Source organism: Cydia fagiglandana, chromosome 4 (genome assembly GCF_963556715.1).
Source record: "Cydia fagiglandana chromosome 4, ilCydFagi1.1, whole genome shotgun sequence".
Taxonomy (NCBI): Eukaryota; Metazoa; Arthropoda; class Insecta; order Lepidoptera; family Tortricidae; genus Cydia; species Cydia fagiglandana.
This window is the reverse complement of record NC_085935.1, coordinates 9,796,197-9,821,105: the sequence shown is the minus strand read 5'-3', so window position 1 is coordinate 9,821,105 and position 24,909 is coordinate 9,796,197. Positions and strand designations below refer to the sequence as shown.

Genomic DNA, 24,909 nt, shown 5'->3' with positions numbered 1-24,909 from the left:
AACAATGAGGCCCACGTTGCTGTAGCCATGTCGATAAAGCCATATCGATAAACTATCGACATTTCTTGCAATTTTAATTTTACTTCAAAGGCTTAACGATACCTAAAATGACCAAAAACGCTTTTATTCTTTATTGTGGTTATCAGATCACAATTTTATAGTCACGCCCCAGCAGGGTACCAAGGGAAAGTTCAGATATTTAATTAAAATACATAAATACCTCCTAAAATAGGTGTTCCGCAATAATTGAATTATATTATTATATTATAATATATTCAATATCCATTAGCATTTCAATTATGTTTATGTTTAACGAAGATATTGAAGCTACAATTAATCGCTATTTCGTTCCGCTGTATAGCGTTTATCGATATATAACATGATTAAAATCGACTTTTCACATCCCTAAAAGAGCACACATGTACGCTTTTACGCACACATACACAGCCTGGGCGCATCAAGAATGGCAACACTTGATTTGAAGTCCACCTTGTCAACAGTATGGTTGTCCTTTTTTGACAAACGGCATTTTAAAAGAGCGAGGAGAGAGAAATGATACTAGTTGCTGCGTCGTGAAAGAGAACAGAAAACGTTGGGCCCTTGGTCTACACTCTACAGCTTGACAAAAAAAGAGTAGAAATTAAAAAGTGGCAACACTGTAATGCCGTCCCTTTCAAATCAATTTTACTACGTCTATTCTATAGCCCTGGCGATATTAGTACAAATTGGACATTTTTATCTTAATAATAATTTTCATCTTACGAATAAGAAAATACACCTCTAATTTTGGCGCCAAGCCAAAAAAAAAACTGGTTTATCATTTTCTTAAACCCATAACAGGTTAATCTCTACCATCGGCAAGATTTAGTTTTGTGCTTATCTCAAAAAATATTATTTAAAATTATATATTTGAGATGGATCATAGTTGCAGTTACCGTTACTCCATAAAAAACCCGGATTTGAGAAATACCGGCTACATTGTTGCAATAGCTAATATAGAAGACAAACATGATCGATCGACACCTTCTCATTACCATTGGAAAATTCTAAAGTGCAGGTACGTTTGGCTGATATGTAATAGATAGCTACCGGTTTAATTAAAAATAGGACCTTATCACATATACTTAAAGCATATAACTAACAATATAATATATTATTTGTGGTTCCACTGGACAGAATGATAATATTTTCAAATTCGTCTATATTGGCGTGTCCCGATAAAGAAGACGTGAAAAAAGTTCATATCGTATTCAACAAAGTGGGCGACGATTACGATAAACTGAATTCGCTGTTTATCAAATTCTCTTTAAGGCAGGTATGTATGTATATCACAGATAGGACTTCATGAATTTCATGGTTTATATAATTCGTACACACAAACATACAAAATAAATGCACAATAGAAAAACGAAACCCGTTTACAAGCAGACAATAAATACGGAAATCACCCTTACTGGGGCTACTGTACCAATAGTCACCTGCAATAATACGTCCACAACGAAGGGCGCAAAAATATGTAGGTACCTATCCTATTAGTAGAGCGTGTTACATATTTTTGCAGCCTTCGCAGAGTAACATATTATTGCAGGTGACTGTACCAGTTGGTCCAACTCAAAACGTTAAATTTTCATTATTTCACGTGACCTCTACGGTATTGTTTTCCTTGCGGTGCCTTGTTATGTAGGTACATAAAAAGTTGAGTAAGTAATATTAGGTACCTATCTACCTAATTATTACGTTGTACAAAAACTAATTCGTGTTATTCCTTAGGATGGGGCTATTCGTTCGACTACGCCAGAAATATTCAAGATGTGTTTCACATATACTATGACTGCGAAAATCGCACCAACGTGGAATGTCCTAGGTTTCGATTACCTCGTAAACAACAGGGATTTCCTAACCACTAATGGGATACAAGAAGGAGTTAAATATCAAATTGTATCTGACGGTAAGTGTCAAAATGCTTACTAATGATCTCATAATGCACTTGACACAAATGTTGCGTCGAGTGTCGGTCGGGTGTCTATCTAAGAGATCAATTTAATATTATTAAAGTCGAACACCTACAAAGAAATACGGTATTTCTTTGTAGGTGTTCGAACTTATGGTGCCATTCTTTTAAAACCGACAGAAATTAATTAACTTAGCAGATTAACGTTCACTATAGAGGTATTTCAGAAATACCCCTATAATGAACGTTAATCTGCTAAGGCCCATTTGCACCATCTCAATAACCCGGGGTTAAGCGGTTAAACTTATCGTTGTCTTGCTCAAACATCGCAGCGATGTGCGAATCGGATCCAGCGCGCTAAAGCGTCGAAGTTCCAGGTTTAAGGGAAACGGGCAACCTACAAAAAATTTAATTTCAGAATTCCACACCGATCTAACACTTAAGCCGGTGAACATAAATATAATCAAAGCAACTGAAGACATTGCTCCTGGTGAATATGTAAGGGTTTTGCCAAGGTAAGTTTAATTTTAACAAAATGTTATACCTTATGTACACACTTCATTAGATTGCAATTTTGTATAGGAGAAGAGAAAACGAAACAGAGGAGTGTGTTACACGGAAGCCTAATTATTTTATCTTATTACTTTGCTCGATCGATGAAACCTTTTGATTTGTTATCCCTTTGTAACCCATTCTAAGTAAGTCCCTACTATTATTTTTTTAAATAAATAAATAAACGCCTTTTCTAACGCAACTTTTACCTGCTTACTCCTAGTTTGAACAAGGCTGTTGTAGAAGAATGTAGCAAGACGTTGCCCGAAATAGGAAGTTTTAAGTCTTACAAAGACATACGCAGGCACTGGAAAAACATTGTAAGTTTGTTTCGTTACTTAGCTTTTTAATAATTATTGTTGATGTCTGGTTATACTTACAACTTACTTACATATACCTGCCTACGAGTCAGTCGGGAACAAAATATTCCTGATAAACATAACACAGGAACAAAATATTCCTGATAAACACGCAAATATATGTCCTTACCGGGATTCGAACCCGGGACCTCAATGCAGTTTCGTAGGCAGACACGACCGAGCAGGCTACGTAGGCTTAATTTTACAAGTAGGCACAGAATACATAAGTAGTAAGTACTAGGTATAGGTATGCTACATTCGAGTTTCAAAACTTGAGTATGCCGGTGTTTTTTCGATGTTAAATACGAACGTATTGCTAATTTTACAGAATGTGAACATTACAATTTTACGTTACCTAAGACGATAACAAAGTTGAGTTGTATTTCCGCAGCACGGCTACCGACTACCGGACGATGAAACTTCTTATTACATGATCAGGTTCTGGCGAGGAGAGCCACTGACTTATCCAGATATTTGCGTGACAAGGCATTTTCCCATTATAACGCCAATGCCTAGGCCTAGAGATGGGCGGCGGGTAAATACCCGGGGTAGATATGGGGTATTTATCGGGTATTTACCCAATCTACCCGGTATTTACCTTTTCTACCCAAATAAGTGGGTATAAATAAAAGTTGGAAACGGAGTAATAAATTGAATTGAGATAATGTAAATAACAGTTTTTTTGATACTCATGTAGTACTATAAAACGTATAATATTTGTATTGACTAAAAAAATTGACAAATGTTTAATATCTTAATACATACGTTCTACAATGCGTGTGTTTGTCACTCTACTCCTCCTAAACGGCTGGAACGATTAGGATGAGATTTTGTATGTATATTTCAATGGGTTCCTGAAGGGTTGGGAAAAACAATTAAACCCGGTAGGTGGCGCTGCTATCGGTATATAGCCAAATTCGATTTACTGAAACCGATTTGGGTGAAATTTTGTGTATATGACTATTATATATGTATATTTCAACGGGTATCTGGAGTGTTTAAAAAAATTATTGGACCCGGTAGGTGGCGTTGCTGTCGGTATATCACCTAATTTTATTTACTGAAACCAATTTGGATGAAATTTTGAGTATATATTTCAACCGGTACCTACCTGGATTGTTTGAAAACACTATTGGACCCGGTAGGTGGCGCTGCTGTCGGTTTATCACCTAATTTTATTTACTGAAACCGATTTGGATGAAATTTTGTGTAAGTATATTTCAACCGGTACCTGGATTGTTTAAAAACACTGTTGGGTGTTGGCTATATATATACCGATAGCAGTGCCACCTACTGGATCATATTGTGTTTTCAAACAATCTCATCATCATCACCAGCCTACTCTCGTCCACTGTTGGACGTGGGCCTCTCCTATTGCACGCCATTGAGCACGATATGCGGCAACTTTGATCCAGCTCTTGCCAGCCGCCTTGCGAAGATCATCGCTCCATCTAGTCTGAGGGCGTCCTACTCTACGTTTGCCGATGCGCGGTCTCCACTCGAGAACTCGTCTACCCCAACGGTTATCGGTTCTACGGCTAATATGACCGGCCCACTGCCACTTCAGCTTGCTAATCCGGTGGGCTATGTCGACGACTTTAGTTCTCTGACGGATGCCTTAATTTCGAATACAATCCCTCAGAGAGACTCCGAGCATAGCCCTTTCCATAGCTCGCTGAGTGACTTTGAATTTATGGACCGGTCCTATCGTGAGTGTCCACGTTTCTTTTGTCTTCAGACTCTGTGGGATTGACGACGTGAAGACTCGACGCAGCTTCCCATATGCTGCCCAGCTCAGCTGTATCCTTCTATTCGACTCTTTCTCGAAGTTGTTCCTTCCTAACTGCAGTATTTGCCCGAGATTTCGTTGAACATAACTTTCGTGTTGTCCAAATTCATCCGGAGACCTATGCGTTGAGAAGAATCAGCTAGACCGGTCAGCATATGCTCTAAATCCTGCAACGTCTCAGCTATGAAGACGATGTCGTCCGCAAATCGCAAGTGTGAGATGTATTCGCCATTAATGTTAATACCATGTTCCTTCCAGTCGAGCGTTTTAAACATATCCTCCAATGCATTTGTGAACAATTTGGGGGAGATGACATCCCCTTCTCTCACACCACGATGCATGGGGATAGTCTTAGTCTGCTGGTTTTGGACTTTTTGGCTATGGTAGCTGCGTTGTACAGACATCTCAACACTTGGATATATCGCCAGTCGACTTGGCATTGCTGCAGGGAATCCAGAACAGCCCAGACTTCAATGAAGTCAAAGGCTTTCTCATAGTCCACAAATGCTAAGCACAGGGGGCGATTATACTCTTCAGTCTTCTGTATAATCTGCCGCACTGTGAAGATGTGGTTTATGGTGCCGTATCCTCCTCGAGATCCGGCCTGCTCCGGTGGCTGAAATTCGCCGAGTCTTCGTGCTAGGCGGTTCGTGATGACCCTCTAAAACAGTTTGTAGATGTGGCTTAGGAGCGAAATGGGTCGGTAGTTCTTCAATAGGGCCTTATTTCCCTTTTTGAAGAACAGCACGACAACACTCCTACTCCACACCTCTGGAGATCGAAGAGAACGGCGTTAAAGATGTTCTGGAGCTCCTTCAGTGCAGGTTTGCCTCCCGCTTTCAGAAGCTCAATTGTAACGCCGTCCTCGCCTGGGGCTCTTCCATTTTTAAGCTGTCTGAGGGCCATCTCGATTTTGTCAGTGCTGATTTCTGGCAAGTTTTCGGTAAAGTGGCGAATTAATTTGGCTCTCGAATCCTCATTTTCGGGATCTGGTTGAGATCAAACAATCTAGATACACACAATATTTAATCCAAACTGGTTTCAGTAAGTCAAATTTGGCCATATACCTAACGAAAAAATTACTGTATTAAACAATAAATAAAATAAAATGTAGGCATATCAAAACCAAAATATGACAACAATTAAAAAATAGTAGGAAAATAGTAGACAACAACGAAATAAATATATATATATGCAGATAAAATAGTTATACACAAATTAACAAAGAATGTAAATACTACGGTATAAAATAGCTTAATTAAATTAACATTCCTACACCACAAATCAGTGAACAAAATGCACTCGTAAAAAAAAAATTAATTGTGTACAAAAAAGTTGTGAGATTGTGATTTGCATACTTTATTTTAACTTATTTTCATATTTATATGATAATAATATTGATATATCTTAGTTATATAATGAATGTCTTCAATTATACGAACAAATTTTAAATACCCAACAATTTGGGTACATATGGGTAAATATCGGGTAGATTGGGTAGTTTTGGGTATTTTCCCGGTATTTACCCGCCGGCGCCCATCTCTACCTAGGCCCAAAGAGGCAAGTATGGTTTGTCCATAAAAAATAAACTTACCTATCAATTGTAAGATATACCAAATTAACAGGAAGTTACAGGAAATAGTACTCTCAAGATTCGTCAGCTGCCTGAAAAGTAAAATACCTCACTTTCTCGGTATTCCGATGACAATAAAAATTAAGGAAACCATGGAACTAATAAAGGTAATAAAGACGCCATTTTTAACATACAGGTACATATAATATCCATAAATCCATATCCATGCCATATTTTTAGGGAGTTGATCGGATAGTTGCAATGGTTGGTTTTCTAGCTTGTCTTTACTCTCTATTTAGTCTTAGCCTTATAGGAAGTGGTTGAAGAGATATTTCAACCACTACCGCTACCAATTTTTGGTTTACTGTTGGTCATGGGCGTCATGGCATGTATGATAATATATACACATCCCTATTTTTAGTTTATATCCCCTTAATACATTTGTAGGTGGCGGACGGAAGAACACCTGTACCCCAAACGCAGGACCACCCAATCAGTCTGTGCACTCCAACGCAAAATCTTCGGCAATTTAAATACTAACTGCTTAATTAAATTTAACTGTCTGCCGGTTGGGCAAAGAGATTGATTTATCTAAACTAAATTATTAAAAAATACGTCTAATAATTGTATATTAAAAAAATTTATGATATTCACTTGTTTATTTTATGGTCATTTATTTAAAGATACAATTTTGTCACAGTAATTAAAATAGTTCTATAACTATGAGTCAAGCTCGGATTTCATGTCATACAAATAAGTATTGTCATTTTCTTATTAGAACATATCTGAATTCAACAAAGATAAATCAATTATATCAATAAGTAGTCGTAATTATTACCTACCTCTAGCATAAAGTAAACATTACTGATATACTAACTACTTATTAATTCAAAGCTCATTTATCTATAATTTAGCGGTGTCTTTATGTTCAGTTTATTTGAGGTTTATTTAGTTATCACGTTATCAATCCAAGTTTAGGCCCGTGCATTAGGTGATGAGAGCTGGATAGGGCTTCGTTGTGTTGTGAGGGAGGGCTGGCCGGCGGTTTGGTCGAAGAATCTAGCTACGGATGGCGATAAGTTCCGATGATGAGAAGGAGTCGCGCCGCTTCGCGCGCTCGTCTGTAACAGCAGAGAGCGAAGAATAAGTGAGGAGTATCTTTTCAAAAGGGCTTATTTTTGTATGGTTTCCATGGAAAAATAAGCCCTTTTGAAAAGACACTCCTCAAGTGACAACATTTTGATATTTGCCTTAAATCGAAAACCATTTGGACAAAACCGCGTTGAGATTCCAAAAACTACCTTTCGGATTTATTACAATATTTTAGGGGAACAGAAACAAGCACTTTTCAACGTCACAAGTAGATCAGTATATACAGACATTATTCAAACCAATATATTTACAGAAGAAGGCATGAAAGTCCAATATCATAATATGGCAGATCGAACCTTTCCGCGTACATTTTTAAATATACCTACCGCCCATCTCCACTGGCAAAACTGGTTTTGCTAGATTGTACCGTAATTAATAAGTATATGTACATATTTGAATTCATATTGGTATATATGAATGCAAATACACACTTTACATTCACATGGCTCGATATCATGATAATAGTGTAATGTCCGAGTCATAATAAAAAATATGCAATATGGCAATATTGATAACAACTAGAAGACATTGTGAAAATGAAAAGTTGACGTAGGTACCTTGTCGACTGGGGTATCATTTTATAGGGATTTGAAAATTATATTTTATGATCACACTGTAAAGACGGAGCACACATGGTCGCGATCCTCACCAATCAGGGAGGGACCGAGGAAGAAGAAGCAATCGGTATAAGTACTATTTTATTTTATGGTTCCTTATCTATTTCTTACCGTCCTGTTTTGTCTGGTAACTCTTGGCGATGACTGCGGAGTAATATGCGTTGTTGTCAATAGACTGTCTAGCTTATATCCCTTTGCTAACTGCTCGACGGTTTTTCCTGAAATGTGATACGATAAGTGAAATTACACAGTGACAACCGAGGGTACTGTTTGACTATTGAAATATTTGTATAATTTCAATGGGTTTCGTAGACACGTACTTTATAGACTGCAATACAATTACCTACCTTACCTACAACATGGTTGGAAACTTCGTCCGGAAGCCTAGTAAGCCCTCCTCCTGACCGTGTAGTAGGAGCTAAACTTTAGTTACCTACTCACGTACCTGTCAATGTTGTTGGAATGTGAGTATTGCATCGTCCGGTTTGTAAGATAGTCTTGATGGCAGGTATATTATGAAAAACGATGGCGACTGCGGCACCGTCTGCCAACTGAGAAGAATCGCAACAAGACAATAGGAATCCCCATTTATCGGTATCCCAGTGCTTCTCAGAAAACACCGCTAATTGCAATGTCGATGCGCCTACAAGCATAATAAGAGATTACACTCAAACTCGGAACTTATTTTGATTTGATTTTCACTACGTTAAAGAAAATACAAATTTACCTGAATCTCCTAACAAATGAGGGTTGGCACGATAATGTACCAGCGTCTTCACTAGAGAGTACGCTCCAAGACGGGCTGCTAGTCGAATGGGCCATCCTCCTTCGTAATTAGGATCTAAACCTGTACTTAATAAATCACTTAGTTTACGTTCGTCGTTGTTGTGAATGCAGTGTTTAATTAAATCTGTCTTATTTTCCATTTTGGCATTAAACCTAAATAAGTATTTTAATAATCAATTACTTTCAGAACTACCCTCGGTTTTAATAAGTATGTGTACTTGGCGCGGCTTCCGCTTTGTTCCCGCCCACGAAATCAATCGTTCCTTTTTACGTTACTTGCATCCACGAGGTATGTGAGAACCAAATAATATAATACTCACTATTATTAATCTGAATGAATAAATGCGGTTCTTGTTTTAGGATACCTAATAATTATTCAAAAAATGTCCTAAATAAATGCGCTTACTTATTGAGTATTATATTCTTTGCATTACCTTCTGAAATATTACGGAAATAGAAAAATACGCACGTCTTCTGTCAGTCTGATTACCTGTTATGTTATGTCCATATGTCAGTGTCACATGCTTCATACATGCTTGTGATTGTGAAAACATTTTTTGCCGTTGTTGGATTCTCTTGTTTTATTTTAACTATAGCGATTCAACGGTTCGGTTTTATGCTTAAACTCATGAAGAATAATGGTTCCATAATAAATATCTAAGTGCATTTTGAATCGTGGCTTAAATATTTATGCGCAATTATTAATATTCATGGGTCGGTCTTAGAGGATTACCAGATGATTATTTATTCCATTACAATGGGACGGTAAGACCCTATTTGAATTATTTTATTATCCTAAAAATATTATTAACGTTTATAAAGTAAATTGTTTCCTCATAAGCTACTTGTGGTTTGATTACTTTTAAGCTCTTAAGAAGAATAAAAATTAAAAAACAGGCATGAAATGTAAATTTTTTGGATACTTACAGCCACAAAGAATGGAGAAAGATTGCAAAACGTGAAAGAAGAAGACATATTAGACAGAATAAAGCCAAGTTGCGAGGTAAGAAAATATTTTTTTTAGTTTATTGGGAATTATCATGATCACATCAACCAAAAGGGCCTGACTAATAAACAAAGGCCCATAAATCTTCGAAATAACTTAGTGTTTTTTTTGCTATTATGAAAAGGTGCATAATCAGGCATAGTGCTCGTGATTATTGTACCAAAACTCCAATTCATAAGTATTTTTCTATATCCAGATAACATATTGAGTCCATCACACAGTAGCTACCACATATGGTTAAAGCAACAAGAAGAATTAGATCTCTTTGAAAGAGAGCAAATTGAAGCTGTCAATAGAGTTGAGAATGAAAAATGGATTCAGGCAGAAAAGGTAGCCATAAAGCAATGGGAAGAATTGCAGCGCAGAAAGGAAAAACTAAACCAGATACGGCTTGAACAGGAGGCCAAGCTAAAAATGGTAATGGATACAATTTTATAACCTGTCCATAATTTGAAAATAACCATACACTGACGCCTCCTATTATTACAATATTAAATATTATATTATCAGTGGCGGATTTGCCCTAAGGCCAAGTAGGCCCGGGCCTAGGGCGGCAAGATATTAGGGGCGGTAAATTGTGACAAAAAATTCGCTGATGATAACAAGAAATAACTCAAAATGTAGTCAATATGATGGGTGCTGAGAAAGGGGGAGCGGCTACAGGGCTTGGGGCCTAGGGCGGCAAAGACTGCAAATCCGCCACTGTATATTATATTAAAAGTAGCTCAGGTTAGCGAGTAAAATCAAGCCCTGGATTTATAGCCCCATGGTCAGACACACCATGTATAATATGGTACAGTCACCTGCTTATGTTACTTTTTGAAGGCCTCAAACATATGTGACTAACTCTTATGGCTCTACAAATATCATGTCAGATAATTTCGCAGCCTTTGCTGTCTGTATTTCTCTTGTGCACAGAACTGCATATGTGCATTCCCACTTTATGAACCGAATTAATAAATAATGTGCACTTTTGTGGCTTGCTATAGATATGATTTTTATTTGACACCTTACTAAAACAATTATTATGGAACATTCCAGGAAAGAGAACTGGAACAGAAAAGGAAGGATGAAGAAGAAAAGAGGCTTAAGGAAATTGAAGAGGAAAATATGCGGAAACAGCAGGCATTCATGGAAAAGCTTGAGCAATTTCTCACTGGAGATTCAGAAGAACCACCTGCAGAATTACTTGTGTCCAGTGAAACCAAACCAAATCATGAGCCTTGTCCTTTCTTTGTTAAGACTGGGTGTTGCAGGTTTGGTAATCAGTGCTCAAGAAATCACCAGTTTCCGGGCATAAGTAGGGTAAGTCTTAGTGTGTGTTGTTCCAAGCACAATTGACTTTATAAGCAGAGATGTCTTAAGTGGTTAATGAATAAAAAAATTTGAACATTTTAAGTGTGTGTCTATGAGAGTTTGATAAGAGAGTTATTATGTTGATTATTATTTTGTTTGTTACAGATAATTCTAGCGGCCAACTTTTTTACTCACATTGGCATTAACAATGCATTAGACAATGATTATGATACAGATGACTTACTAGAACATGAATATAGTGAAACTTATAAAGACTTCAAAGAATTCTTCTATGATGTTTTACCAGAATTTGAAAAACATGGACAAATATTACAGTTCAAAGTAAGTATAATTTGGGTTGCAGATGCAACATGATGTATCCTTTACAAAACAATAAGTGCAATCAGCAGAAATTATTGCGGCTGTTTGTTGTACACAAACATACACTGCATACTTTGTGGCCATAATGTACGGAGCCATGAAGCTTAAAGGTCTCTGCCCACTACAATGTATCATACCATGACCGTGCTATGAACGTATCAGGCACGGAATGTAACGCGATACGGCCTACTATGCCCTCTACACCGTGTCCACATTGTACATAACGGGTTTAGTGTCCGTAGTAACCGCGCATCATCCCCGTAGCATCCGCCTAATCCCCGTAGCATCCGCCTAATCCCCGTAGCATCCGCGTTTCATCCCCTTAGTACCCGCGTTTTTTTCGCGAGAGCAATACTCGTCAGAAAGACCCAGAGAATAGTTATCAGACTGGTAAGAGCGAGCAAGAAATATAGCAACGCGTTTATAACGGGCTTAGAACGGTCACCATACGCGGTTAAAACCCGTATGCCCACCGTTTCGCCGCCTGCACGCACCGTTCTGGCAACGTTATGTGCCATGCACGGAGCGTTTCGGCACCGGCAAAATATCCTCGCCGACTATTTTTGCCGGTCCGTGCATGGCACGCGACGGGTATGGTCGGTGACGGAACGGGCTAGTGGGCTCTCATACTTTTTCATACAAAGAATTTTTTTTTGCCTGACACGGTCATAGCACGGTCATGGTATGATACGGTGTAGTGGGCAGAGACCTTAAACCATTATCAACCTAGAAAGAGACATAAAATTAAGCACTGAGCTGATTAACGTCCTCCCGAATACATAAAGCGAAATGAGATATCAAATTCGAGGCACAACTATTTGTAGACTTTATACATACATGTATAAGTACTCTACAGTTTTAATAACTTGGGTATGGGTAACACAACATGTGAAAGCCAGTTTAAAGGCAGATAAAACAAATAGCTTTAGGAAGTCTACTAGGAATCATAATTTAAGAATTATCTTATAATTACTCATTAAGTCAATACAGAGGGGCTATATTCCATTTCAACAAAACTTGATCACAGTTTGAATTTGATCACAGCTTTGGCGTAAGAAACAGAGGTTTGTAAATATAAACTACCAAACAATTTTGTCATAAAGAAAAACAAAAAGTCTTAACTAACCTTCGGAACTTTTCAGGTATGCAATAACTATGAAAAACATCTTCGTGGTAATACCTACATAGAGTTTGCGAAGTTGCGATGCGCTGTCTCTGCGTACCGCGCGTTGCACACACGTTGGTTTGCCGGAAAACAACTTTCGCTACAATTTTGTCGCATAAACTCGTGGAAAACTGCGATTTGTGGTAAGAAACATTTTTATAGAGTCGGACCAAGAAAAGTCTGCAGCGGATTTGATAGCCCACGCAGTGCAAGTGTTATTTATACGTCATAATTTCATAGAAGTTTGACGTTTAAAATAACACTAGCACTGCGTGGGCTCTCAAATCCGCTGCAGACTTTTCTTGGTCTAACTCTAGAAAACCTAAGTAGCTTCATCATTTTGTAGGTGACATTGACAAGCCCTTAATTAATTCAGACTGTTTATTATTTTTCAGGTCTTCAATCAACAAAACGATGTCCTAAGGGTCGTTCATGTAATTTTCTCCACGTCTTCAGAAATCCTAATAATTTATTCCCACTTAACTTGGGCTATAATCAAGAATCTGAAAGGTGATTTTTTTTCATCAAATAACGCTATATGTATTATCTTTAAATACGTTTCTCTATGTGATTAGCCGAAGCGCCGCGCACGAGGCACGTCTACACTGGTCGTTTTATGCGCGTGGAAATTGCCTCGCGCGTATGCACGCTCTGTGTGGCTATTAAAATGTTCGTATCATGCTTCGTGTAGTTATACCTACACATACTTAAAATTAAAATGATTGTTTTCTTAAACGTTTTCCTCAAAAAGATAGATAAACTACGTATAAATACAGTAATAAAATTGAACGTTGATGGCGAATTACGTTGTTGCTCTCAATTGCTTCACTTATTTTACAAAGTGGTTTCAATGCAAACATTTTTTCTAGAAAACGCCGAACACCACCAAGATCATGGCGTTGGTCTGAATCGCCAGAAGTCGAAATACCCAGGAGGCGCCGTTCTCGTTCCCGGTCCCGAGAAAGAAGCCGCCGGGTATCTAGACGGGACGAGCGGAGACGAGACTCTAAACGGTGCAGACGCAGGTCGCGATCACGACGGCGGAGCCCAGAATCCGAAGCAAGGAAATAATTAATAAAATATGTGTATAATGCTAATTTTTTGTATCTTTTATTCGATTACTTTATACCTAATAAAATAACACGTGCATTTCGTAAAATCGCAGTCACCTCAGTGGAAGCCTGCTGGGCCCATAACCCGCGAAAAATTAGTAGGTACACAACATGAGAACTTTGAGAACACGATGTAGAAGTAATAGACGACAATATTAATTCCTTGGCACTCTACAGAGAACCGTTCACACATTCTATTCAGTATCCAAACAAGCCAGTCTATCTGTGAACCACTTTACCTCCATACCTCCATCCATACAATTTATGTCAAACTGATGCTGCGCCGCTAGGTACTCGATATCAAACCACAAAATGAGTAAGACAATTATTATACTTTGTCCCAATGTGTATTGCGTCTCACATTTTGCTTTGATAAGAGAGTGAGAGGCAATGACATTGGACAAAGAAATTGAATAGGTGGAGATGGAATACCACCTTAAGGCGAAGGCTAGACATACATTAATTTACTGTGAATTAGCATTACTTTGCGCTAGGCACTCTAGCTGATAATCCTAAGAATAATTTTCCTCTTTGGTGAAAACCGATTTTCCTTGGGGCAATATGAGTAGGTCTCCAAACGCAACTGAAATGTAGAAACGTCAAAATCATCTGTTCTATGATTATTTAGAAAAGATAATAATTTGAAATAATGACACGTTTTTAATCGTTGTGCATGCATAATTTATTAAAAATGCGAAAATATTTTTCTTCATTTGTATTACTCAGACAAATGAATACGTTAACTTGCGGTAGATCCCACAAAATATCCTGGTTGCCAAGAGCAAAATGTGAGAACAAGTTATACAACAACTTGATAAACAATTTCAATAAGCTTCAATTTTACAATACTACGTCCAAAGCAGAAGTAAAGACGAAAAATGAAAACAATGGTAATCAAAGAAACATTTTCAATCTATTTATAATTCACCGGCTTTGTGGTATTCTAAAAAGGTGTATAATTTTCTGATAATAACATAAATATATTTTTATTCGCAGATAATTTTGAATATTCAAAAGAAAAATTAATATCACAAATGAATTTCACATCAGAAGAGCATGCCAGACCTTATTATAAATTACCAGTCAAGACCTTACTACATATCTATCAAACTACTAAAAATGATAGCAAGAATGGTTTCTGTAACAACAGACTATATTATATAGCCAATAAAATTAAGGTATGGTTTGTCAAACACATTTTATGCTCTACAAAGTGAACTTTTAATGTACACTCAATAATTATACTTTAAATTTCAGTGCTCACCATCAGAACTAAGTGAACGCCTAGCAAAAAGAACTTTTGTGTACAGCTTGTCATTTGAGTGGCTGGAGAACTCTTTGGAAACTCTACTAGGTAAGTCTTCAGACTTATGTTGAGGAGATAAATATCTTAAGGTTTTTACAAGTTTTATTTTAAGTATATTTATTTCTTTCCTTTATAGAAATGGGTGTGTCTACTGATCGAATTTTAAGAGATTTATGGGTGCTTAAATATAAGCATGAGACAATACGTGAAAGACTACAGAGAGTAAAAGATATGGGGATTGAGACACTCTACCCTTGGATGGTTCGTTGTAAACAGGATATTATGAATAGGTAATTTATTGGGTGTATTCCCATGTCCCCACTGGGCCCAGATGGGAATAGATGCATTCATATGAATCATTCCTATCTGTCCCCACCTCATAGCTGGTGGCGGTCACATGGAGCGGGGCCAAATGGGATTACACCATTTATTGATCATCTATTATTTTTTATTAAATTCTATGTATTATTTATTAGAATTCTAGGTATCAAAGATAATTCACAAATGTATTTTTATAAATTACTTTCAGATACATAAAGATATCACAAGATACAAAAAATATCCTTGGAAGAAATAAATCAACACAAATTTATTTGGCTGACCGATTGAATACCACCCCTGAGGCTGTTGAAGAGATTTGCACAAGAATACCAGCTCTTAAGACAATCAGAGTTACAAAGGCAAGTTGTTTTGTTTTAACTTTGCTTGGCTTGGAGCAAAGTGAAACTGTGTTTTTATTATAAAATGGTATAGATGTCTGGCCAAGGCCGGAACCATACCTGCATCTACAGCTTACTTAAAAAACACAAATCTATAAATAATTTAAATTGTTCCATTGTTCTGTTCTTAACTTCTTATTATTTCTGATAGTTATTGTAACATTTGTATTTTATTAAAACAGAAGGATTTACTGTAAATTTATGAAATTTTTATTGGTTTAACTAATTGCAATACAAAGTGTTGTAAGTGTTACTAGTAACTTACAAGGTTCCCTTATCAACAATTTGCCTTCAAGAAAATGAGTTAGTTTTTCCCTAATGTGTTATTTTTGTTTTTAGGTAAAACATTTTTTGGACTTCTTGATCAGTGAGGGCTTTCAACCAGAAGATATTGCTAATAAGCCTAGGGTTTTAGCAGCTTCGCCTGATACAGTCAAGCAAAGGTTGGAAAAGTTGCGTAAATTAGGACTTACTGAAATCAATCTTAATGTTCTTTGTAAAAGTAGAAAAGATTTTAAAAAATACTATGAATCAATTGAAGCCTTACATATGGAGAATAAGTTATAAATAAGAACTAGTATGGCACTGTATGATGTATATTGAGATTATTGAGAAGCATGAAAGCTTGTAGACTAGATGACAACCGCTTTTAAATGGAAAACCAGACTTTACCTCCAGCTAAAATGGAGTCCACAGGAATTAAACATCCCTGTTATTTTTTTATCATACTGAATAGAATATTCATGACTAATTACTATTTTCTGTACTGGAAGGTCAATAGGAATTAAGAAATAAAACATGTTGTATACAATTTATGATGATTATTTACCTCAGCCATACAAAATAATGTCCCTGGAATGAATATCTTATAGGAAAAGTGTATAGATATTTTAACTAATACGTTTTAAACAGGTCAAAAACTATAAAAATGGGTATGGTTATTAATAACATGAAAGTGTAAAAAAACACCTGTTTTATTAACACAAATTTAAGGCTACTTTATTATTGCATTTCATGTGACTTTGTGATAAAACAGCATATAGGTATTTAATTGTGACTCACTATAAAATTTACAATTGCAACTAGTCACATCACAAATTATTGCATTCATTAATGAAATAATATCTAGCATTCGGAACTAATACAAAGAATGTTTAGAAATATTAAACTACCTATAAAAAAACCATGAGGTCAGTGTAGAAATCCATAAGGATAATTGAACTACTGATGGGCACATTGCACTCCTGGACCGGCATGCATATGCTCCTCATCGTCACTAGCATACGCCTCCTCGCGGCCGCCACGGTTGCGGTCGTTGGCTGTGTACTCCATCAAGTTCACTTCCTCCACATCCTCACCAGTGGGCATTACAAATGCGGGTCGAGGTGGTAATATACTTTCAATCTGTTTTAACTGCTCTTCCGAAGCAAAGTTATTATCAGGGAAAACAACATCAAACTTCACATATAAGTTCCCCTTCTCAAATGGATTTTTGAACTGAGGCATCCCTTCGCCTTGGATTCCCTTGAGATCTCCAGGCTTAACTACTTCTCCAGTAAAGTGTCTTATGAGCAAGTCACGGCCATCTAAGTGCTTGACAACAAACTCAAAACCACACAAAGCCTCAGTTAGTGTAATTTCACGTTTTATCAAAAGATCATCACCCGTCCTTTGAAACACATCATGAGTTTTCTGCTGCAGTACAATTATCACATCTCCAGGTTGTGTGTCAGGCTGCTGATCACCTTCACCCCTGAAGTATATTTTCTGATTTTCCCGCATGCCTTTTTCTACATGAACTTCCAGTATCTTGGTCTCATTTAAGACTTTCTTGCCTTTGCACTTAGGACACTTATCCTTCTCATTAATTGTTTCACCTTGTCCTTGGCATGTCGGGCAACGGGTTTGAAATTGGCGAGTCATGTTGGGCCCTATCTGTTGATAAGAAATTTTGATACCCTGTCCATGGCAGTCCTTGCAAGATACAACAGCTCCTGGCTTTCCACCTATGCCTTTACACGGGCCACAAATCACATTTTTACTTAGTTGTAACTTTGCTGTTTTGCCATTGTACATGTCCTCTAGAGTCACTTTCAACGGATGTATGGTATCCTCGCCGCGAGCGCGCTGACGGCCTCTGCTGCCTCCACCCATGCCGAAGATGTCTCCAAAAAAGTGACCCAGGATATCGTCAGGGGGAAAACCGCCACCTTGTCCACCTTCTTGCAAACCTTTAAGCCCATACTTATCGTACGTTTGTCTTTTCTTGGGGTCAGATAACGCTTCGTAGGCAAAGCTAATTTCTTTGAATTTATCACCTGCAGCAGGATTTTTGTCGGGATGGAATTCCTTCGCCAACTTGTGGTAGCTCTGCAAAATGAAGTAAGTATGACAAAATGAACAATGGGTATAACGTGCTACGGTTAGGCTCCAGGAAGGAGATTATTTCACGTAGTTAGAGGAATAAATGTATGCTTATGATTCTTACCCTTCTTATTTCTGCATCACTAGCATTCCTAGAAACACCCAATATATCGTATAACTTATTATCAGCCATTTTTTTACAGATTTTGTAAGAAGGAAGGGTGCAACCAATAGACTAATTTATAGTACTTTTTCGATTTGGTGTACAGAACACAGATAACGTAAGGATCTTGTCTATGACATGCTATAGACTAGCTCAAATTATTTTTTTAAAAAGCGTAACACACTACCGCACCGCATCGCCTGAGAGATCTCTTTCTCGCTCTAGAAATCGAAATTATTGACAACTGTTATATAAGGCTGGCCACAGACGTTCGGTTTCTGATCAGGAACAAAGAGAATTAAATCACTACGTATCAGGAATCCGAATTGGGAATACAGTAGTGAAAATGTGAGTAGAAGTCTTGTCAGTAGAAAAAGGCGCTAAATTCCAAATTTTCTATGAGACGATATCCCTTCGCACCTACATTTTTCAAATTTGCCATCTTTTTCTACTGACAAGATCTGCAACTTTACCTATTTTATGAAAGAAAATATATGTTCCTGAACATAAATATCCCACGAAATCATTTTCATGTAAAATGTTGTCAAGACGAAACTATGTATACGAGCCCCGATGCATATGTTTTCGTCAGGTGACCCCATTTTTTGAGGTTCTCGCGTTTGTTCAAAAATAATGTTTTTGTTTAAAAATTACTAATATTTAATGCTTATACTAATGTAATTTAATTTTATATGGTAATACTCTGCAATAACTAAATCCAAATAGGTACAAGAAATACCGTTTGTACTGAAAGAAAAAAAAAGATTTTTTATTTTTTTTAGGGGTAGGATTACAACATATGTGAAAAGGGCTATTACCAGGGAAAGCAATAGGGCTCTGCCAATGTACTGACAATTTTGTTTCGAGCCCATGCATGCAGCAGTGCTGTAAGAGAGGACAATATGATTTGGACAACGTTTTTGAAAAGTCCTTTTTTTCAGCAAGTCTCATGCAATTTTGTTATACGATCAAAATAAACTACATTAAACATTGCTATTATGGTTCCCATTACTGGGTCATTATATGTTCATGTGTAAAATTTATTAAAATAAACAAAATTGTTGCGCGGAACTAGACGAAATCATTTGCATCGGGGCTCGTAAGGCTCGCACTGTCCAGAAGTTATCAGATCTCTTGTCAGAAGTTTCTAACTTTGCTTCTAACGCTTTCATAGAAAATTTGGAATTTCGCGCCTTTTTTAGTGACAAGATTTGCTTGACCATCTATATAGTTTTAGTTAGTTTTATCTGTCAGGCGTATCGATGAAGGTGGGCCACATTATAATAATTAAAGATTCAAGACTCGTTCTCCTTAAAGTGAAGTTATGAAATGTTTACCCTTTTAGATCTTGTTAAAGACGTTACCGTGGTTACATAATGCCCACGCGTACGGTGACCATTACAAACCACGCCCATTGCTTACAGTACTTACGGATATGATGGCGGCGGTTCCGGTTTGCTGTCTATAGCATTACCGGCATTACCGCCCGACCCGACCCTGTAGACTCTGTAGAGTGAATATACTGAATATTTATGACGGGTATAAGGGTATAAGGCATGGTGCCGAGAAAGCGTGTTGCGACGAGCGTATCGTATCGCTCCGTACCGTATCAACAAAGCGGTGCCTTTCCCATAACAGTGGTAAGGTGCACTTCCACGAATAAAGATTTTCAACGCCACTAAAATATTTCATAAGCAGATATCTACCTATTATGCATCGACTATTTACGATTTAAAACAATTTATTCGCCTATGGTACCATGAGTTTATTTTTAATACTTACCTACTACCATGGTAAAAAATATGTGTAAGTATATACATAAGCATATAGGTACTTATCTAATTTTGATAAGAGTGGTGGTAAGAGTGGGCGTTGAGACCATTTTCAGATGGCCTACCGCGAACCACGTACGACGTGTTGCCTCTCTGTCACACTTGTAAACTCGTACGTAAGTGTGACAGGGAGGCAACACGTCGAACGTGGTTCGCGGTAGGCCCTCAGACACTCAGACCCTTTTATGTGTACTTACGACTAGGGGTCACAAAACCGTGCGGATTTTAGAAAACCGGTTTATCGGTTTTTGTGAAACAGCAAAACCGGGTTTCCGGTTTTTTCGGTGATTTTGATTTTACGTATCTTCTTCGTGGTGTTATCCCGGCATTTTGCCACGGCTCATGGGAGCCTGGGGTCCGCTTGTCAACTAATCCCATGATTTGACGTAGGCACTAGTTTTTACGAAAGCGACTGCCATCTGACCTTCCATTCCAACCCAGAGGGGAAACTAGGTCTTATTGGGATTAGTCCGGTTTCCTCACGATGTTTTCCTTCACCGAAAAGCGACTGGCAAATATCAAATGATATTTCGTACATAAGTTCCGAAAAACTCATTGGTTCGAGCCGGGGTTTGAACCCGCGAGTGTGTACTGTCTCTTCCGAGAGTGGTAAAAATATCAATCCGGAAAAAACGATTTTCGGAAGAGACAGTACACACTCGAACCCGCGACCTCCGGATTGTAAGTCGCACGCTCTTACCGCTAGGCCACCAGCGCTTTTTTTTATTTCGATTTTACGTATAATTTGTAAAATAAGGAAGTAGGTATTTTTAGGATCAATGCTTTAATATTAAATCTTCCACAACATATACACAATACCATCTGGGGATTTAGGAAATCTGACGCCAACGGGGAGGCGATCATGCACTGGGCAGATAGGAACAACACCGTTTTAGCCGTTGGAAAGGAAAAAGAACGTTCAAATCAGAGCGATGGAGCAGTGACCATGACCCGGACCTAGTCTTCACGAGAGCAATAGTTAGGTACCTCAGTGGCTGCCGAGCGGTACATGCTAGCGGATTTTCAACACTCTCAATACCGCCTAGTATTAGTTGTCATAGGTCTGAAAATACCGATCGCATAGTCGTATTTTGTCTAACACCATCTCGCGGAAGTTTACTTACACTGATGACCTGGCCCTTGTATGTGATACAAGAAGACAGCTAGGAAATGGGACAAAATACCCTGGAAAAGGACCTGGATCTATTAGAGATGACTATTTCTCTCGATGGCGTTTGAGTCCCAGTACTTCCAGACCGAGGTGTCCTGCTTTCACCTGTGTAACAAACTGGCCAACAAAGAGCTGAGGGTAAAATTCAGGGGCAATCTTCGCCGACACAACTTTCTTCCTAAATATCTCCGAAGCATTCTGGATTGAAGCCTCAATTTCAAGGAGCACCTAAGCAGCCTATCTGCAAAACTGCGCAAATAGTTATAACGTTGGAGACTAAAAACCTGTTTAGTTATACAATTAGTGCGTGTAATGAATTTTTTATAAATTTGCTCTTCAAAATAGTGTAAAACTGTAAAATCGAAAAACTCGAAAAAGCCGGTTTTGTCAAAGTGAAAACCCGGTTTTTGCAATTGCCTGTAAACCCGGTTTAGCCGGTTTTTTTCGATTTCGGTGAATCCGGGTTTGTGACGCCTACTTACGACGGTACTAGACAAGGCCGAATATCTATCCTAGGACGTCCCTTTGGTATCTCCATGGTAACAAAATCACTATAATATCCCTAAGTATTCACACATAGTTAGCGGACGGTTATCGGTCAGGTCACCACTCACCACATGTCATTAATTAAAGTCAAATACTTATCGCACGCTACTTGCTTCATCTTGCAAGAGGTTACAGGTCAGATTCCAAGTTAGTGTCAAAATAGATTTTATAGATATATAGAACCTGGCAACATATTATTTCCTAATTTACTGATAAACGTGTTTGCATCATACTTTCTTATAAAGCGTGGTATTTCCATGGCAGTGCTGGCCGAACGTTAAGTAGCTAACACACTATCGCACCGCACCAAGGTCATTGTGGGACACACCCATAAGTAAGGGGGAGAAAGAGATATCGCTTTCTCCCGTTTACTTATGGGTGCGTCCCACAATGACCTTGGTGCGGTGCGGTAGTGTGTTAGCAACTTTAATTGCAATTGACCATTAACCAGTACAAATTAAACCGTAAGGGGTAACGGACGGTTACAGTTGCCGGTTCAATTTGTACTGGTTAATGGTCAAGAATATTCAATTGCATTAACGTTTCGGCCAACACTGTTCCATGGTATATCACGCATCAGTGACGCAGTTTTAGCGGAAGTAATATCCTATTATACTTTCTAGGGAGTTAAAGTATTTTGAAATATTTTGAATTAAGTATGCCACTGAATCATACGAACCAAGAATGAAGTAGGTCATATGTCAGACATTTAAAAACAAGCTATATATTAGTTTTTAACCGACTTCCAAATCTCAAAGAAGGAGGTTATCAATTCGGTTGTATGTTTTTTTTATTTTATTTTTATTTTTTTTTATGTTTGTTACTCCATATCTCCGTCATTACTAGATCGATTTTGAAAATTCTTTTTTTGATTGAATGTATATGCATACAGATTGGTCCCGTTTTTGTCAAAACCCAGTTCTGATGATGGAATCCATGAGGAATCGAGGGAACTCCTCAAATCTTAAAGGCATACATATAGTGATTTTTGGGTTTTTATCAACAAATCAAGCATATACACCCAAAAAAGTGACATTTGATGAAGTGGAACTGCTGATGATGATCAGAACGGAACTCTTTAACGACGCATAGTTCACGGTTGGCGATTTGTCCTCTTCGTTATGTTTGTTAAGCAAGTTAAGTTTTTAAGCCACATTTTTGTCAAGCTCGAGTTCTGATGATGGGATCCATGAGGAATCAAGGGAACTCCTCAAATCTTAAAGGCATGCGTATAGAGATGTTTGTATTTACATCAGAAAATCAAGCATTTTCATTAAAAACTGTTGCATTTGATGAAGTGGAACTGCTGATGATGATCAGATCAGAACTCTTCAACGACGCATAGTTCACGGTTGGCGATTTGTCCTCGTCGTTATGTTTGTTAAGCAAGTTAAGTTTTTAAGCCACATTTTTGTCAAGCTCGAGTTCTGATGATGGGATCCATGAGGAATCAAGGGAACTCCTCAAATCTTAAAGGCATGCGTATAGAGATTTTTGTATTTACATCAGGAAATCAAGCACTTTCATTAAAAACTGTTGCATTTGATGAAGTGGAACTGCTGATGATGACCATAACAGAACTCTTCAATGACACATGGAACACGTTTGGTGATTACGAATTTCGATTTTGACTTGGACTGGGACCCGGACTCGGACTCATACCCGGATCCGGTTCGGACCCGGACTCGGAACCGGACTCGGATCCGGACTCGGACCCGGTCTCGGACCCGGACACGGACCCGGACTCGGACCCGGACTCGGACCCGGACTCGGACCCGGACTCGGACCCGGACCTTGACCCAGAAAACCACTATGATACCTTAACTAAATAAACAACTATGATTACCTACCATAAAATTAATGTAGGTATAAAGTACGATGATGCCAATCTTACTAGCCCCTCCCGCTTAAACCCGCGTACACCGCACGGCATGCGCCATTAAGTGGGTTAGGTTAGGTTTGAACTGCGATCCTCACAGAACCGAACAAGGATTAGGTTAGGTTAGAACTGCGAGCCTTACAGAAACGAAATGCTACTTGAAAAGTGGGTTTGATTAGGTTCGAACTGCGATCCGCACAGAACCGAACTGCTATCTGAGGAGTGGGTTAGGTTAGGCTAGAACTACGACCCTCATGGCTCCTCTTCACGATGGGCCAACGCCGGCCACTCCAAGGGACGCATTTATGCGTTAGAGGGAGCAAGTGATATTGCTATCTCATTCTACCGCATGGCTGCGTCCCTTGGAGTGGCCGGCGTTGGCCCAGCCATTATACAGAAGCGAAATGCTAGTAGAAAAGTGGGTGGTTTTACCCCCTTTTCTACATAGTGTATCATCTACAATAATCTTTCATCGGCACCCATGGATGTCGGTTTTTTTTTCTTAAAAATTATATTTTAAAAACTTCTATCGACTCTTGATAATAATGTTGGCCATCATACCTCCATTATTGCACAATGTACCTACTATGTATTTGAACCGCTAACCGCTAGATTTTGAGAAACTATAAAGAAACTGTAAACTATAAAGAATAATTCGTGCATCTTCGGTGAAGAAACAACTTACGTTTAACAGTGGTTTAACATTGTATACAAATGTCATTCCCTAACCACACAAAGTGCATCGTAAACCTAGTTACTCTCAAATGTTGCCTTGAAGAAGCGCATATGCATTTGACAATACATAATGATGCACTAGGTAGTTATCTTATTTCGCAAGTGCTATGTAGACACACCTAGCCTGAAGCTCTTAAAAAGTCAGGGTCGCTCTACTTAGTTGAAAAAAATATCTCGTCAATAATTAACAAAATGTTGCACAAATATGTGCAACACGAGAGTAAAAAATCTAATGGGTTGCTTTGACTTAACTGCTGGTTTTAAGTACTATTTTTATTTAGAACCTTGAGAGTAGCGAGGGACGCGAAGGCATGAGCTGTAAAAACCTGTGTGCTCTTGTGTTGCACATACAACTTATCAAGTTATCATTCCAGCAGCTACCAGGACATAATATATATTAGAAGTAATATTGCTGTTTAGAAATAGAAGCTAAGTGGAGTCGCGACCCTGAGTCA

The 24,909-nt window shown here is 38.1% G+C and overlaps 5 protein-coding genes and 1 long non-coding RNA gene across 7 annotated transcripts in view; 3 read left to right on the top strand and 3 right to left on the bottom strand.

The window, feature by feature from the left end:
* The window catches only part of LOC134663659 (uncharacterized), an 87,805-nt gene that overhangs the window by 47,562 nt on the left and 15,334 nt on the right, over positions 1-24,909 (bottom strand). The gene's annotated exons all lie outside the window — the stretch shown is intronic.
* Positions 915-6,771, top strand: LOC134664132 (uncharacterized protein C18orf63-like). The gene is made up of 8 exons (XM_063520724.1): positions 915-1,057; positions 1,177-1,315; positions 1,771-1,948; positions 2,370-2,466; positions 2,727-2,823; positions 3,254-3,386; positions 6,285-6,391; positions 6,672-6,771. Exons 1-8 carry the CDS (start codon positions 915-917, stop codon positions 6,762-6,764), a joined length of 987 nt encoding a protein of 328 aa, XP_063376794.1. The 3' UTR covers positions 6,765-6,771.
* Positions 7,168-9,032, bottom strand: LOC134664131 (uncharacterized). The gene is made up of 4 exons (XM_063520723.1): positions 8,721-9,032; positions 8,439-8,636; positions 8,105-8,211; positions 7,168-7,345 (listed from the first exon to the last, which is right to left on the bottom strand). The coding sequence occupies exons 1-4, from the start codon at positions 8,917-8,919 to the stop codon at positions 7,199-7,201; spliced, it is 651 nt and encodes a 216-aa protein (XP_063376793.1). The 5' UTR covers positions 8,920-9,032; the 3' UTR covers positions 7,168-7,198.
* LOC134663627 (U2 small nuclear ribonucleoprotein auxiliary factor 35 kDa subunit-related protein 2) lies at positions 9,306-13,732 on the top strand. Its single transcript, XM_063520044.1, has 8 exons — positions 9,306-9,544; positions 9,709-9,782; positions 9,982-10,202; positions 10,827-11,090; positions 11,247-11,423; positions 12,605-12,770; positions 13,023-13,137; positions 13,497-13,732. The coding sequence occupies exons 1-8, from the start codon at positions 9,516-9,518 to the stop codon at positions 13,696-13,698; spliced, it is 1,248 nt and encodes a 415-aa protein (XP_063376114.1). The 5' UTR covers positions 9,306-9,515; the 3' UTR covers positions 13,699-13,732.
* On the top strand, positions 14,342-16,575 carry LOC134663629 (transcription termination factor, mitochondrial). Of its 2 annotated transcripts, XM_063520047.1 has the most exons (6): positions 14,362-14,629; positions 14,736-14,917; positions 14,997-15,093; positions 15,182-15,335; positions 15,575-15,725; positions 16,104-16,575. In XM_063520047.1, exons 1-6 carry the CDS (start codon positions 14,413-14,415, stop codon positions 16,329-16,331), a joined length of 1,029 nt encoding a protein of 342 aa, XP_063376117.1. In that variant the 5' UTR covers positions 14,362-14,412; the 3' UTR covers positions 16,332-16,575. The 2 variants fall into 2 exon arrangements, with proteins under 2 accessions (XP_063376118.1, XP_063376117.1); XM_063520048.1 differs by lacking the exon at positions 14,736-14,917 and having other exon boundaries at positions 14,342-14,629.
* LOC134663628 (dnaJ homolog subfamily A member 2-like) lies at positions 16,566-18,414 on the bottom strand. The gene is made up of 2 exons (XM_063520045.1): positions 18,253-18,414; positions 16,566-18,134 (listed from the first exon to the last, which is right to left on the bottom strand). The coding sequence occupies exons 1-2, from the start codon at positions 18,319-18,321 to the stop codon at positions 16,986-16,988; spliced, it is 1,218 nt and encodes a 405-aa protein (XP_063376115.1). The 5' UTR covers positions 18,322-18,414; the 3' UTR covers positions 16,566-16,985.